Below are 16890 nucleotides of genomic sequence, written 5' to 3'. Positions count from 1 at the left end.
TCCTGCCCGATAATCGTACCCTCATCTTGTTCTAGCTGGAAGATTCTCTTCTTCCTATGTTTGCCATTTGCAATCATATGGAAGAATTGAGTGTTCGCATCCCCCTCGACCACTCTTCGTACCTTGGCCCGCAGAGCCCACTTTAACTCTTCTTCCCGAAGCAGTTCTTTCAACCTCTTCTCGGCGTCAAGCTTAGTATGAAGCTCGGTGGCTGGCAACACCGTGGTTTCTGCTTTTACATCTAAGGACTGAATGAGGGCAAGGAGCCGTTCCTTTTCAACCCTATATATCCCACTAAGAGTTTAGCCCATCCACGTAGGAAACTTCTCAGATGCCTAATCTTATTCTGCCAGCGCTCAAGCGCATTCCTACTGCCTGCTTCCTTAGCCCACTCTCTGGCTACGAGATCCAGGAAGCCTTCTCTTTCAAACCACGCAAGCTCGAATGAGAACAAATTCTTGTTGCCCGAGTAGGTAGCCCCACCAGAGTCAAGAAAAAGAGGCGTGTGATCAGAAATCCCGCGAGAGAGAGCCTGAACAGTTACGAAGGGAAACTTCTGTTCCCATTCGACACTTGCGAGTACCCTATCCAACTTTTCAAACGTTGGATTTGGCATGGCGTTGGCCCAAGTAAACTTCCTACCTGAAAGCTCAATCTCTCTCAGATCCAAGCTTTCAATGATAGTGTTGAACATAAACAACCATCTCCCGTCAAAATTATCATTGTTCTTCTCGTCACGCCTCCTAATAATGTTAAAATCACCCCCAACGAGATCAAGTATCGAACACCAAGTAAGATCCCTCCCGATCTCCCTCGCGGCGGCAGACAATGCCAGTCAAACTCAATACCCCCCGATAGAGTGTTAAGAAAGTGTGGTGAGAAATTTGCTCTACCAGTTTCCGACAACGCAATAAAATCCAATCGATGCTCGACGGATGCATCTGCAAGAAATCTTCTTTTAGCCAAGTCCTTAAGACCTCTGCTATTCCAAAAGATTCCTCTCATATCTCGTCGTGGAATTTTTTAGCGGTGCGGATCCTAGCACTCCTACGCATAGCAGACGTTGGGTAAATCTTGCGCTTCCATTTGCGCTTAGGGCCGGTCCTCGCATCCACCCGGTCCTCACTCCCCATTTCAGGGGGACCAACAACATCCATCTCTACACTCTCATCCTCCTCCTCCGGCTCCGGGAGGGGAGGTGCGAGATCGGCACAAAAATCATCGAGCACCCGAACTCCCAAGGCATCAATCTCAAAATCATTCATGGGTTTGGCGGCAGCTAAGTTTCGAATCATATCTAAAGCCCTCTCGGCTTCTAGATCTAGCAAATCATTGATGGAGTTAGAAATTTCACCCTCATTATTACCTAGTGAAATCCCTAGTTGGTTCGCATTATCAACAATCTCATCATTTGAAAAATGCAATATGGAATTAGAAGTATTGACCGACATACCAGTAGTGACCCGGACGTCACGAAGCTTGGCCACCCTCACGGCGCACCGTTGCTGCATGTCGTCCACCTCCGGACGGCCCTGAAGACGGCAGCTCAACTGTCGGCCCTCAGGCGCCTGGTCCGGAATCCCGCCGAACTGTATAACCTCCTCCCGAGTGAAGTTGCCCAGGGATTGACCGCCTGTCACCCCCCGAACAAGCAGCTGCTCCCCACGGCTGGGAGAGGGCGCCGAGTCAGCTGATGGGGAACCAAAGGCCACCTGCCCCCGCTCCCCATCCACCCCAGACCTTCGGTCAGGAGTGATCGCCGGCGCCAACAGTGGGGCGGTCCCCCTGGGCGCGGAAGGTGAAGAGGGTCCCGAGGCCACCTGCCTGAAGCTCCCTCCATAGGCCGGTCCGGCCACCTGCAGAATCGGCCCAGCGACCGGTGAAGAGGGTGCCGAGGCCACCCGCCCCGACCCCCCTCCTGAAGGTATCTCCACCCTCACGGTCTCACCGACCCGAGCGAGAGGAGAAGGGGGCGCCGAGACCACCTGCCTCGACCCCCTGCACAGCTTGGAACCACCACCTATAGTTCCGCTGTCTCAACACAATCCGGCGAAATCTCTATCTCTGAAATCTCCTCCGCGCTAGAATCCTCCACGCCCGGGCCCTCAAAGTCCAAAGCGGGTAGAGAGTGCTCAAAATCATCAAAAGACTCCACTCGCTCGCTCCAAAGCCTGGGAGGTGCAGTAGCAGGCTCAATAGATCCAAACCTCAGAGTGGTCGACGGCACTGAAGCAGAAGGCGCCATCCCATCTCCGGTCGTCTGAGCAACAGACCTCGGTCCCTTGGACATCTCTCGTCCAGGATCAGCGGCCGGAGTCTCCTTAGCTCCTGCACTCTCATCATCCTCGTGCATATCAACATCAGTGGCAGCAGGTGCCTCAGCAAACAAGTTGTCATCCTCAAACTCAATCTTGAGGTTGTAAACCTGGCCTTGATAAGCCCACTTGACCACATCAGGCACAAACTCAATGTCCAAAATGCTGACCAGTAAGCGAGCAACCCCATGAGCTCTAGTAAAGGCCATATCCACAAGGTCCGGCTTTCCCACCATGATGCCCAAACTCGCAAGTACCCTAGCATCCTGCATAGGTTTGGAAGGAGCTCCCGAAAACCATAACCAAGCCTGGGTAAGAGGTGTACCCTGAGGTTCAATCAACTTCCACTCGTGGAACTCAAGAATGCCCTCAGTACCTGGCACTTTGCACATCCCGAAACTCAAGAGCCTCTGTAAATCCTCCACTGTCGGGAACTCAACCCTGAACAAGTTCGCCTCTAGACTGACAAGCTCCCAGTGGAAATCCCCTGGGGCCAGCTCCCGGAGCCGCTGCACAATCTGGGTCCAGAGACTTCTCCTTTAGTTACTTTAACAATCCCAGTTGTCACACTCTGAACCTCATCAGTAACCTCCCTCTCGGTCGGAGACTCAAAGAATGTGAGCTCAGCACAGTACACTCCATACATCATAAGGTTCGGTACCTGCTCCCTCAAAAGCGGACAAACCCCCGACTGATGGGCTGGCTTGCCACATGTATCGCATAAAATAGCCACACACTCAGCAATGAAATGGCCCTTATCACCACAACGGTAACATAACATCCTTTCTTTCTTGCGCGCATACTTGGCCGCTCTGTCTTCTACCGACATAGACCCAATATCACCATTAGCAGGGACCACCACGTCAGCCAGTGCCGTTACCACCTCCATAGCCTGGCAAGACAACTCAGGTTCCGCAGTAACCTCGCCAACAGGTGTCTGGTCCACAATAACAGGATGCTGTCGTGGACGATAGCGGCCACCACGGCCACCTCGGCCACCACGGTTACCACGGAAACCACCGCGGTTACGATGAGCCGGTCCAGACGCCCCTTCGACGAAACCGCCCGTTGGCCCCAGGAAGGGCCTCTCGGCCGAGCCATCGCTCTGCCCGGCATACCCCCGTCCACCACCCGTAGACGAGGATCCCCGGTGTTGTCCATCTCCATACGCATTATACCCATCATCACCCCACTGTCCACGAGGAGCCGATTGAACATCTCCACTAGCAGAAACCTGCGGCGCCTGTGCCTGCTGCAACACCGGCACTGTCGAGTTGTGCGCCTGCCTTGCCACGAAGTGTGGCGGTCTAGCCCCGGCCTGAATCGCCAACGGTCGCTGGCCATTAGAGGCCGGAGGAGGCGGCCTTGGGGTCGGGACACCGCGGCCCGTGACAGCCACAGGGTTCGGCACCGGCGGCCGAGGTCCACCCCGACCCGCAGCAGGCTGCGACAACACCGGCGTGGTTGGCCGTGCACCGGCAGCGCCAAACCCGCGGCCAGCAGAGCCAGACCCAAGCGCGCCACTAGGTAGAGGCGGTCTTGGGCCGCCTACGTCCGGCGCCGCCCGGCCGGTTCCAGCACCCGGAAGCGTTGGCGCACCGCCCCGGCCAGCCCCGAGCGGCACACCCGCGTCGCCGCGACCCGTCCCCGCAGGCATACCACCACCGCCGCGGCCACCTCCGGCCGGCAACGTTGGCCCTCCACGACCCTCAGCGCCCGGAGCGGCAGGCTTGGCAGGGGGCACTCCTCGACCGGCCATGCCGCGGAGAGGGGGGATGCGCCTGGCACGCCCCGCACCACGATCAGAGAAACTCGGCCGACGCCCAGCACCGCAAACCCTAGGTCTTTCCGATCGACTCCACACAGGAGAAGCGTTGATGCATGGGGGTGTAGACGTACGTGTATGGTCACACCGGGCCTCATACCCGACGAACATAGGCCCAGCAACAATCGGGCCCGGTTCACTCAGAACCGGCCCACCCCCAGGCAAACCGAAATCGCGGCCCAAGAGCGCGTTCAAACGCGCCTCCCGCATGCCAGCGATCCCGACCGGCCGCCCCGCCAGCAACTGCGCCGTGGCCGTCGCCAATCGCCGGGATCCAGCACCAGAATGACTCGATCTCTTCTTCCTCTCAACTTTTATCCATGAATCCGGCCGAATCAAGTCAAAAACGGTGAGGTTTGGAAGGCTAACCTTCGGAAGGGGTCCTTTCCATGGCCGGACAGCCGTCGCCGCCGTTCTCCGATGTACGACGCGACGCACCATCTCCTTTCTGTCGTTCGCGTGTAGCCCAACCCTCGCCGGATCGTCCACCGGCAAGATCCTCTCCATCGTTGAGGCAAACTCATCCTCATCATATCCTGAATGAAATAACTCACAGAATAGATCAGATGGCGTCGGCGTTGGCGGAGAGGACGCCGGCTCATCCCCATCCTCATCCGCCTCGTCGTCTTCAGATCCGACCAGCGCCCAGAACCGGCCACCACCCCGTTGATGAGCCACCGGCCCCAAGGATCGAAGTCCGGTGATCGCCGCACCGCGTCCCGCGGGGTATCCCGCCTTGTCGCCATCCATCCCTCTCGGTTTTCCATGAAGCCTCGTTTCCGTCAAGTCAATCAGCTCCGGTCTCTTCGGACGAAGATCCACCTGTACAGAATCATCAACCAGCACGTCAAATCCATCAATCTTGAAACGATGCCCTACCTCGATCGAGTCGCCGTCCGGCCAGAAGTCGCCGGCAAGGATGTCATTCTCCAAATCGAAGAGAACCAGCCAACGCGAATGAGGAGTAAAACGGACGCGGCCTTCAATCCAGATCCCAGGAACCGTCTCGGCGCAGAAATGAACACGCCATTGCGTGAATTTCCCCTGGCCCCGCCCGATCTCAGCCGGGGAGCCGTAGTCATCGCGCGATCCCGCCTCCGTCGCCTTTTCGCCCGACGCGAGGTCGGCCGGCGGTGGCGGGGCGGCCGCCGGGACGCCGCCCGGCTCCGCCTCGAGATCCATCTGGCCAAGCTTTCTAGTGATAAGGGAGATCCATAGATTGCACAAGAAGTTGGAAGCCATGGAACGCCTCAAAAGCTTTGATTGATAAAGGCATAGAGAATGAGTGCGGACTTATGGTGCTATGGCACCACAGAGGCTTGTATTTTCAAAAGAAAATCAAAAACCATATTTAGAAGTTAAAAAAACCGTAGAAACTTGTATGTGTTCATTATGGATCCATAAAATTCTATTTGAAAAAAGTTTGTAATTTATAAGCTGTACACCAAAAAAATTCCAGCCCAACAACAACAAAAAAGACCCATTTGAAAAAAAAATATTTGTCATATTTTGTACGCCACCTGTGAGAATAAAATGTTATGAATTTTTGCACATACATAGTATACATGTGTATGTGTGTTTACAATTACTAGCAAAAGAGTCCGTGCGTTGCAACGGAAGAGAAAACATAACACACGTTCTTAACTCAACAACCATCACTCAAGACCACAATAGGTCAATCTTCTTTATTTTTGCGAGGCATCATATTTGTGTTCTTAACTCAACAACCATCACTCAAGACCACAATAGGTCCATCTTCTTTATTTTTGCGAGACATCATATTTGTGTTGCCGCTTATCCTCCTTCTCACCCTCGCCGGCGATGGCCTCGGTGTTCACACAAAACAACAAAAAATGTGTGTTGAATATGGTTAATCATATGGCGTCTCTCTCTCTCTCTCCTTCCTCACCCTCTCTCTCTCTCTCTCTCTCTCGCTTTCTCTCACTCTCGCGATGAGAAATCTGTTGTTTTCCCCTGTGATATTTTTCAGAGATATGCATGTGCAGTTATCGATGTTTTCTTTTCCGTATATGGTTATAGTGGGGTGTTTATTTGCAATCCGGATCGCCGCCGGTATGAAAAAAAATGGATCTTGCGCTATAAATTATAAGTTTGCTTCCATAATAATATTTTAAAAATATTTAACAGGTAAAATTAACATCATATTTAGATTCCACACATTTTTCTAATAAAATTTCATATATAATATGTTAAAATCGAAGTTATGGTTTAAAAGATACAAATAATTTAGAAAATCATCTGGTTTGACTCAAATATATTCCATAATAATATTTAAAAATACTTAACAGGTAAAAATAATATCATATTCATATTCTACATATTTTTCTAATCAAATTTCATATATAACATGTTTAAATCAGAGTTACGGTTTAAAAGATATGGATGATTTTAAAAAACATTTGTTTGACTTAAATATGATCCGCAGATGAATTGTCTAAAACATCAGGGGGGTTTCAAAAAATATAAAATAACGGTTCGGGTGTGACTTAAATCCGGACGGCGGGTTGATTTCAAGAAAAGATAGGGACTTTTGTGTAAAATACAAAAATAACGATTCGTTTTAACTTAAAACAGGACCGCGGGTTGAATTATCTGAAATAGAGGGACTTTTCTGAAAAAATATCATGACGGACGAAAGAAACTCAATTAGCTTTATTATTAGGTAAAGATAAAGATAAAGATTATTTTGGCGCCGCAGAAAATGATGTTTTGAAAATGGTCTCCAAGCAGCTCGGGCATCATTGGCATTTTCCACACAGAGAGTCCTACTAAAACTATTCACACAAGTCATAGAAATTCTTCCTTACAACGTGCCAACATATTTGAAGGAAATCACAATTGAAACTATCAGATGATTTATTGGGTTGCTGAGCTGCCGCAACCCAATTAGGCAACTCTTCAGAATCATGACGAGTGGCAGTGTGGTCTTCTTCCTGTGTTGAGTGCGTGAGGTGATTGTTTCAAAAAAAAGGAAAAAGGAAAGAGAGAGAGAGAGAGAGAGAGAGAGAGAGAGAGAGAGAGAGAGAGAGAGAGAGAGAGTGCGTGAGGTGATGACAAATGAAGCGGAAGAATTTTAAATTTTCAGTAATCCATTTATTTTCCTTTGATATGTAACATGTTGATTTTCCTTCAAGGAAAAAGGTAGCATGCACGATGGCATTTTTCATGCTCGTTTTTTTTAAAGACATTTTTAATGCTTCGATTGATGGTCCGGACCATACTCTGTTCAAAGTTGAAACACGTCCGGATGGAGCTGACAGATGAATCCTTAATCTCACTACAAGATAATTAACATTGTATTTTTATTTATTTAGTATCATCAATTTGGCACACGAACACTCACAATTCACAAAGCTAGTAGTAGCTAGTTACAATTTCCTCAAAAGACACACACACCTCAGCCGAGAATGAATCAATACATATCGATCGATGAGCAAAAGAATAGGCGCAGTACTACGTACATGGTCAAATAAGAACGCTAAGTGCTACCACGGGTCCACGTCCAATCCAAATGAATCCATCGCCACTCTTCTAAACAAGAAAGATGATCCTTGATGCATGTCGCCATGGATGGACCGATCATACGACTCTGCAGTTGGCCCTGATCTTGCCGCTGCTGCCGGTGAGCGCGCCGATGTAGCCCATCTTGACCATGGCAGCGGCGAAGTCGCTCTGGAAGGTGGCCGGGTCGTTGGCGTAGGAGACCACCTGCACGGCGGTGTTCCCGTCGCTGAGCAGCGCCTGGTCGGAGGCGAGCAGGCCCCGGTTGGACATGACGCCCTTGTAGAACCCTTCGTCGAAGGAGTTGGGGGTGACGGCGTCCATGGGCACCAGCGGCCCCGGCGCAGCGGACGCGCCGCACTGCTGCGCCAGCTGCGCCACGTAGCCGGGGTCCATGGTCGGGTCCTGCGCCGTCGGGGACGGCGTCTGCAGGCGGCTGCTGAAGGAGCTGCAGTGCGAGCCGCCGATGGTGTGCGCGCCGGACAGGGTCACCAGGTCCTTCTGGCTGAGCCCCTTGGAGGCGAAGATCTTGGTGAGCTGGTTCACGTTGGGGGTCGGGGGCGGCAGGTTGCCGCCCGTGTCCTGCGCCCGCGACACGCCCCCGTCCCTCCGCCCCGCGGGCACCTGGTACGCGTTCCCGCCGGTCTGCGTGCGCACACGCAGTCACCATCAGCGATTGACAGACTAAACAACGGCATCGTGTGCGCATGCAGGTGCAGCTAGTAGCGTCATGTGGTGCACAGAAAGAAAAGGAGAAAGGCAGGGGACACAGATGGCAGATCACATAAGCTTTACGTACTCAGATTCTGATAAACCCATATGATCATGTGCTGAGCGACAGTTTATATACTGTACTAACCACAAAATGCAGCCGATTATATTAAAGCCGGGGCTAATGATGCATGGGTTTGCTTTACGGCACGTACCAGCGCGACGCTGTCCCTGGCAGCGAAGGCGAGGATGTCGGCGCAGGAGACGACGCCGAAGCAGGCCTGCTCCACCCTCGCCTTGATCCGGTCGACCACCTCGAACCCGCGCAGGCTCGTGTTGGGCCCGGCGTCCTTCTCCGCCGTGTTGCCCTTGCTGGAGTCGACCAGCACCGACGCCTCGCAGCCGCCCACGAAGCAGTCGTGGAAGTGGAGCCGGAGGAGGCCCGCCGCGAGGCCCGGGTTGCCGGACACCGCCTTGCTCACCTCCTGCTGCACGATGATCTCCGCCGCCGGGCACGAGCTGTCGTAGAACCCCACCCGCAGCTGCGCGCGCACCCCCGCCGTCGACGCCATGATCAGCACCACGTAGGAGAGTACCACCGCCGCCGCCTGGACCAGGCCCATCGCGCCGCCCCGTCTCATCTGGACCTCCATTGCCGCTTGCTGGTACTCGCTCTGTTGGCACTGACACTCTTTATACACTGGCTTAGTGGCTTAGCTATACTTCTCTGCTAAGGAAGGGGAGAGCTGATGAGTGGAGCGTGTTAAATAGTAGAAGGTTTACGAACGATTAAACATTGGAGGGAAGGGATTAAGGGGAATCTCGACCGATTGGCGGTGCATGTGCGGCCGGAGGAGGAAAAGGGTTGGTAGTGGAAATATGTGGTGGACAGAGTGGGGTCGCGCGCGGCCATGGCTTTTCTGCCATGATTGCTGGCAATGGAAAGGCTGCGAGATCTGCGGCACTCCAATATTTTCACCTGCATGCAGTACTATGTCAAGCCATGGATTCCCCCAGAGCTGCGTATGCACGCCATTTTTGCGAGGAAGATGAAGTGGCGATTGTTGCTGCATCTTGTAATGCCACGGCGGCGTCGTGCATGCAAGAACTGTCATGTCCTGACACTAGAACTAAAAAAAGTTGGCAGATACTACTGCTTGCGTTGTTGTTTGGACGATTTAATTACAGCCAAGACTGAAGTATGACTTGCGTCTCCTTGATAATTCAGCTCTGTCTGAGCTGGTAGTCTTGTTCATCTCCGGAACTGAGATTTGTAGTAGTACGTACTACTATATTTGTGACCAAACCAAGCTTAATCATTGAGGCCTCGTTGCATGTTGGGGGAGTCCGATTGCTCAATCTTAACTATATAACCTGAATGGTCCAATGAGTACCTTTACTCTATTTTAGATTTTAGATGCTGCTGTGTCTTCGTTTTTTCTGCATGTAGCAAACGCCTAAAAGGGGCAGAGGCATCGGATACACACGGCATGCATAGCTAGCAAATCCCGATTCCTGACAGGCAAGCTCCATCCAGTCAGTGTAGAGATGCAAGCAGAAATAGCAAATGCGCCACAGCTAGAACGAATCCAGCAGGGCGCGAATGACTGTCCCTATTTCTTCAAGCTTAACCATGGAACTGAGAAGTTACGACATTGTTGCAGAGCATCTATTGTCTGTAGCAACCTTAGCAGCTAGCTGGCCATGAGTTCTTTGTACCGCATTGTTCAACGACGTGAGGTGTCCGTTGCATCGGTCTTTCAATCTATCTCCCTTAATATACAGTTCAGACGAGTGCTAGCGGGCAATCGTTGGGAAGAATGGCTCCGTCTGGTTAGGAGACTGATGGAAGTGCAGCTTTCTCAACAACCCGATGAATTACGCTGGAAGTTGACTAAGTCTGGAGTATTCACGGTTAAATCAATGTATATTGATGTAATTAATTTGAACTCCATTCCTACGTCCAAACATGTGTGGGATGTCAAAGTTCCTTTGAAAATAAAAGTGTTTATGTGGTTTGTCCATAAACAAGTAATTTTAACTAAGGATAACTTGATGAAGCGTAATTGGACAGGACCTACTAGGTGTAGTTTCTGCGATCGGGATGAAACTATTAAACACCTATTTTTTGATTGCCCGCTGGCCAAGGTACTTTGGCAGACGGTCCACATTGCTTTCAATATCAAACCCCCGACTTCTGTTTATGTGTTCTTTGGGACATGGCTTAATGGGTTTGAGTCTAACGTAGCGAGACATATTCGGGTTGGGGCTTGTGCTTTGTTGTGGACTATCTGGAATTGCAGAAATGATTTGGTCTTTAACAGAATATCATGTATACAATTTTTGCAGGTTTTATTCCGGACTACGGCACTGATTCGTTCGTGGTCGCCACTCACCCAGACGGAGGCCAGGGAGCATTTGGTTACTGGGTCTGTCCGCTGGGAGATGGTAGCTCGGGATATCTTCAACCGGTTTGGATGGCGGTCATGTAATAGGATAGGCATTTAGTGTTCCTATCTACTTTACCCAGCCGATTGTGGCATCTTGATTTGGCTAGTTGTTGTTTCTAGCCTTTTTTGGCTCTGTGTGAGCTTTTTCTACTTTTCTACGACCATTGAAACCATGTTGGCACTACTTCATTTTTTAATAAGAGGGCCGTATGCATCGTGCTGATGCAGAGGCCGGGTTTTTCCCCCTTTTCGAAAAAAAAAGCTGGCCATGAGTTCTTCTTTTCGAAAAGGAGGAAATTTACTACTCTTTCGGCCTCTGCATGCACCAACTGAATATGCATGCGGCCACATGGTTTCAGACGCGGTGATGCATGCGATCGAATGCAGCAAGATAAGAATGCTATTTAGGCCAAGCGGAGATACTGTATGTTTTAACCAAGAACAAGGAAGTACAGATACAGATCTACAGATTAATCTGCAGTGCACATGCAGTGATGCAGACCGTGCGTGTTTGGTAGATCGGGCTCGGGTCATGACAAGACTTATGTGGACTCTTGCCGTCTGAGTTGGTTTGAGCTCAGGTAACGACGGATCATTCGTCCCGGCAAAGACGCAGAGTGTGGATCGAGGGAGCAAGTTCAAAATTTTATAGGAGGGTTCCTCGATCGACATCACATGATAGGTGAATATTCATGTAGAAAAACATAGCTGACTGCGTTAACTGAGTGCGTTGGAAGTGGCGGTCGGTCAGATGCATACATACTCCCGCGCATGGCGAGAAGCAGGAAGGTTGTGGCTCGAGCGAAACGAAAGCAATGTGAACGCTGTTTTTATGCTATAAACCGGGTGATGTCTTGGAATCTTGTGAGTGGTGTAACCTTTGACATGCTGTCATCGATGATCACTCGTCGGCCCCTTTTCTTTCGAACAGAGAAGCATCGGCTTTCCGATTCACGGTGCATAGATTAGGCTTATGACGTAGCCTGCACATGGCAAAAAAGTTGGAAGGCGCGTACCGCGTACGGGTAAGCCGTTGCCCCCAGCCCAAAACGGCTGGCTGCCTGGCTAGGAGCAGCGACATATTTTGCTGTCCGAAACCGCAACCCGGAACATGTCTATTCACACGGACAACCGTAGCCATGGGCCATAACAGCAAGCCGGCAAGGAGAGCAAAAGATTTGTCATTTTCATTGATTTGTCATTTTAGAAACTCTGAAGTAATACCCTTGGATTATATCCAGATGGCTAAGAATCTTACGAAAGGGCTATCACGGCTTATGATAAAAATTCATCGAGGGAGATGAGCATGAGGCCCATGTTAGTTGTCATGGCGACAACCCAACCTATGTGATCGGAGATCCCATGAATTAGGATCTGGAAAAACAATCCAACGGTCAACTCGAGAGAGTATCCTTACTAACCCACTTCGTTGAGGATGCAATACTAGCATAATCTGTAAGGCATACTAACTTTTGTCTTAATGTGTTCCAAAGTTTGCGTAAGCAAAATGCTATTCTAGAGAGCATTCTTTGAAAGAACACATTTATGTGATCCTGGCAGCTGGTTACAACCTATGAGATTGGGTATCGGTAATATCTAGGAAGCTCACGAGAAGGTAGCGAGTATGACTAATATGCTTCACCCATGGGGTTTAGCCTTCGTTAACCACGCATCAGCTGACAATAGGCGAAACTTCTGCATGCTAAACTAACAATTCAAGGCATACTCCATTGTTCAGTTATGAAGAAATCTAATCTTGTTGCTCTAGTTAGAAGTTCAACTTAACAGTATCCACTATTTTTTGGTAATCAAACATTGTTCGAAACAGTTGACAAACTTATGTGCCTCGAGATCTGGTGGCGGATTATTGGATTATAGATGGGCTTTGGCACATATAAGACAATAAACCCTGGTTAATCTCTAAGGCTCATTTAGGTACATTGCAAGTGGTGGGAAGTTTAGTATCACACTGATAGTGGAGTGAGAGTGAGACCCCTTTATAATGACTGCTCTACGACATGCCATTGGGAGCTTGAGAAGAGGAGTTGTTCATGTGCGCTTCGCCTCCTCGGTTGCCCGCCTCACCTCGTCTCGTCATGACATGTGTGCGCTCCACGGGTTGCGAGAATGAGCCATGCCTTATTTTTGCCGGTCAGGAATGGTTAATTAATCTCGGATTAATTAACGAGTTGCTACAATAGTGCCACTATACAAGACGTTAGACCGTGGGCAGTTCGGGGACTCGGTCGTGGGCCTATATAACGAGGCGCTGGCTAGTAGAGTGAACGCTAACTCACTCACTTCCTCATGCACAAACCTAGCTGTCATCTAATGTTCCTCTCTCTGTGCTGTTTCTGGCGATCCCATCCCAACGATTGCGTGCACCGTTAGTCGAGCGGCCCATAGTGTTATGGTTGACCTATAAATGAACTACTAGGGTGCCTCTATATCTCGCCTTCAGCGAGTCTGGCTGCTGACTCGCTGAAGGGGCAGGCGAGTTAGGCCGGCCCATGTGCGGGGGAAGCCACGAGCTCTTTTTCTTGTTTTATTCGCGTTTTCCGATTTCTTTTTGTATTTTTATTTATACTTTAAAATATTTTAAATATATATGTTGCCAAAAAAACCATTTGAAAAATATTGAACAAGTATTTAAAAACTGTTGAACAAGTATTTGAAATTTTTTCGATCATGTATATAAAAAAATTAACCAAGCGTGTGAAAAAATGTTGAACAGATATTTGAAATATATAGAACAAGTATTTGAAAAATGTTGAAAAAGTATTTGAAAAATATTGATCATTTATATAAAAAATTTAAGCAAGCATTTGAAAAAACATGCTGAACAAGTATTTAAAAATGTTAATCAAGTATTTGAGAAATGTTAAATGCTTATATAAAAATGTTGACCATGTGTTAAAAAATGATGAATTTTTTAATCATGTATATGAAAATTTTAATCAAGTAGTTGAAAAAATGTTGAACAAGTGTTTAAAAAATGTTAATCAAGCATTTGAAAAATGTTAACTGTGTTTATAAAATATGTTGACCATGTATTCAAAAAAATTAATCTTTTTATTTGAAAACTTTTAATCAAGCATTGAAAAAAGTTTAAAATGTATTAAAAATTATTGATCATGTATTGGAAAAATGTAATCGAGCATTTTAAAAATATTGACCTTATATAAAAATTGTTAAATTTGTATATGATAAATGTGAAACGTGTATTAAAAAATATTGTTGACATATACAAAAAATGTGACAGAAAATGAAAGGAACAATGATAACTAAAAAATTAAAACCCAAAAAGAAAACAAATTCGAAAAGAATATGAAAAAAGAAGAAGAAACAAATGCAAAAAAATGAGAAGGAAAAATAATAGATGAAAAAAAAGGAGAAGAAGAAAAAAAACGAAAAAGACTGGCTCGGGTCGCTTCAAGTAGGTCGCGTCCCTACTACTAACCACTGACGAGAAGTGGGCAGAGCGTCTACCAACCTCGTTGATCTCCTCGGACCACAGATCGAACCCGTGTTCTCCCCCTTTATAATTTCTATTTTCTTTAATCTAAGATGGGTTGGCTGAAGTACTGTACACACTTCATCGAGGGCTCTCTATCGTCTCGGTAAATGCGAGATATAGTCGGTGTGGAACTAATGGTCCAGAATAGACATAGAAAGGTATTGGGCTATGCCAAGTGCGTCACTTTGTATCCAAGCTACTCTTGCTTATGCATCTAGGCTAGACCGGGCCTTGAGCCCTCCTAGCCCTAAACCCTAGAAGAAGGCTTAAAGATAAAACAATAATAATCAAAGACCTAAAATTTAACCAATCTGTCTATCACGATACTCCTTGAGGCCACAAAGGTGCATCTTCATCGATCCTCACCTTCACTGCTGCCCAAGGAATCATCACTGGCTATGATGTCTACCAAACAGGCCAGCTGCAGCGCTACTCTCTCTTCGGTCGCGACAGTGATGGATCCCATTCAGGAAGTACGACGAGAGTGCCGGCATCCAACTGGACGCGTCCATCTCTTACGGGGCTGCACGGTGCAACCCTCGTGTTTTAAACATGTTTTATCATTAAAACAAGCTTTTGTGTATACTTAATTGTTTCTAACTGAATTATTGGTAAAACTAGTTTTCTGGAAAAATCCAACTAAAATGTGTTTTGTTAAAACTAGGCGTTAATCCTACTTATCCAAACAACCACTTGACAAGTGGCCCGTGAAAGTCTTTAGCTTGTTTGTTAAGCTTGTTATAAGCATGTTTAACGAGCGGAACCATGACACACTCGTTAAACTTGTGAGTTATAAGCTTTTGGTTCACCGCTAGTGATGGCTTCCCACGGTCGCCTTTTTCTTCTCAACCATTATTGCACGAAGATTGATTTAAATTTTTGGTAGTCGTCTTCTTCGTTGAAGATGACATCGTCTACAATAAATAACCTTTGTCCCTTCGTTCAACGGCGAGATCTTTTTCCCGATGTCAATGATGGTGTTGGAAGATTAATTTTTTTTTCTAGGTATGGTTCTTCAGATCTTGCTTCGCCAGATCGGGTTAGGAGGATTGTCCTTGCAATATCTGTCCCGGCTGCTACGTCCTCGACAATAGTGATTGGTACTCTTGGCTCTGGGCGACTTCGACCTGCTTGTTTGGTTTTTTGTCCCTGGAATATTGGTGTTGGCGCTCTTGCCGATGTTGGTTGATTACTTTAACACTACTAGGAAAAGGGCTATAAATAATATAGACACTAATAGCGTACCAGACATGTGGTGCACCACTACTATATAGCAGTGGCGCACCATGGGTTGGTGCGCCATTAGTGTCTTTTTTTTTCCAAAAATACTAATGACGCGTCACTACTATCATTTTGTTTTTTTTACAAAACTACTAATGGCGCACCACAAGCTGGTGCGCCATTAGTAACCAGGGTTACTAATGGCGCATTTGTGGGTGGTGCGCCATTAGTAACCTGGGACCAGCTAGATATTTTGGACAGCTACACCTACACACTCACTTTCCCCACTTCATTTTCTCCACCTCCTCCTCCAAGCTTGTCTCGGCTGCCTCCTCCTCCTCACCTCATTTGCACCATAGATTCATCCAAATTAAGTGGTTAAATTACTTTTTTTTGATAGGTAAGTAAGGGGAAGCTATCTTTATGTTGTAGATCTACTTTTTTTCTCCCTCCAACAAAGTGCACATGCACTTTTTATGGCCTTACTAGATCTATGTATGTTTGTGGTGTTGCATATGTTTGTGGTGTTGCATATATGTTTGTGTTTGCAGGTACCGGTATTTGAAATACGATAGTTGCCAATATTTTGCCGGAATGTTGATTCATTTCCGTTTCGGCGAGAATTTTGGCACTATGCATTCTTTTTTATCATATTTTTAGGGAAAGTCATGCCAAATTTTTTCTTGGTTCTAAAATATCGTTTTGCTCAACCCCGCAGGCGACCATGGTCCGCACGATGACCGAAGGCATCGTGAATAGGTTTTTGAGCTCCGTGAAGGCCGAGATGCTTCAAAAGAACGAGACGGGGATAAGATGTCCGTGTCCAAGATGCAAGCTGAAGAGCCTTATTGCGAACCCGGATTCCGGGCAGGTGCGGGACCACCTGCTCTTGCGTGGTTTCATGGATGGCTATCGGTGGCAAGGTGATGAAGATGACTATGAAGTCGTTCATGGGGGCCGGGCAAGAAATGAGGAAGGGCAGCAAGACAACCACCGCGGCTCGGGCGGGCAAGGAGACGAAGAATCTTCAGGACATGATCACGACGGTGATGCTGTACACAGTCATCATGTAGAAGATGCAGGACATGATGATGAGGAAGATCAAGACGAAGGGCATGATCATGAAGATGAAGATGCCGGAGCAGACGAAGATGGACCATCGATGGGCTGGGTGCAGGACCCTCATATTCAAGAGCTGCTTCTCAAGCAAACGGATAACGCAAGAGCTGCCGCCCGAGAGAAAGCCAACTTGGATCAACTGGAGATAGACGCGGTTTCTCCATTGTATGAAGGATGCAGGCCGAGGATACCCGCCTGAAAGTAACGCTC

General features: G+C 48.2%; 1 protein-coding gene across 1 annotated transcript; it reads right to left on the bottom strand.

Moving 5' to 3' along the window:
• Positions 1 to 7446: 7446 nt before the first annotated feature.
• On the bottom strand, positions 7447 to 9162 carry LOC119274163 (peroxidase 5-like). Its single transcript, XM_037554845.1, has 2 exons — positions 8589 to 9162; positions 7447 to 8307 (listed from the first exon to the last, which is right to left on the bottom strand). Exons 1-2 carry the CDS (start codon positions 9024 to 9026, stop codon positions 7741 to 7743), a joined length of 1005 nt encoding a protein of 334 aa, XP_037410742.1. The 5' UTR covers positions 9027 to 9162; the 3' UTR covers positions 7447 to 7740.
• Positions 9163 to 16890: the final 7728 nt, after the last annotated feature.

The sequence above is a fragment of the Triticum dicoccoides genome, chromosome 1A, assembly GCF_002162155.2.
Source record: "Triticum dicoccoides isolate Atlit2015 ecotype Zavitan chromosome 1A, WEW_v2.0, whole genome shotgun sequence".
In the NCBI taxonomy this organism is placed as follows: Eukaryota; Viridiplantae; Streptophyta; class Magnoliopsida; order Poales; family Poaceae; genus Triticum; species Triticum dicoccoides.
Note: the sequence above shows the minus strand (reverse complement) of the source record. Positions and strands in the feature narration are given on the sequence as shown.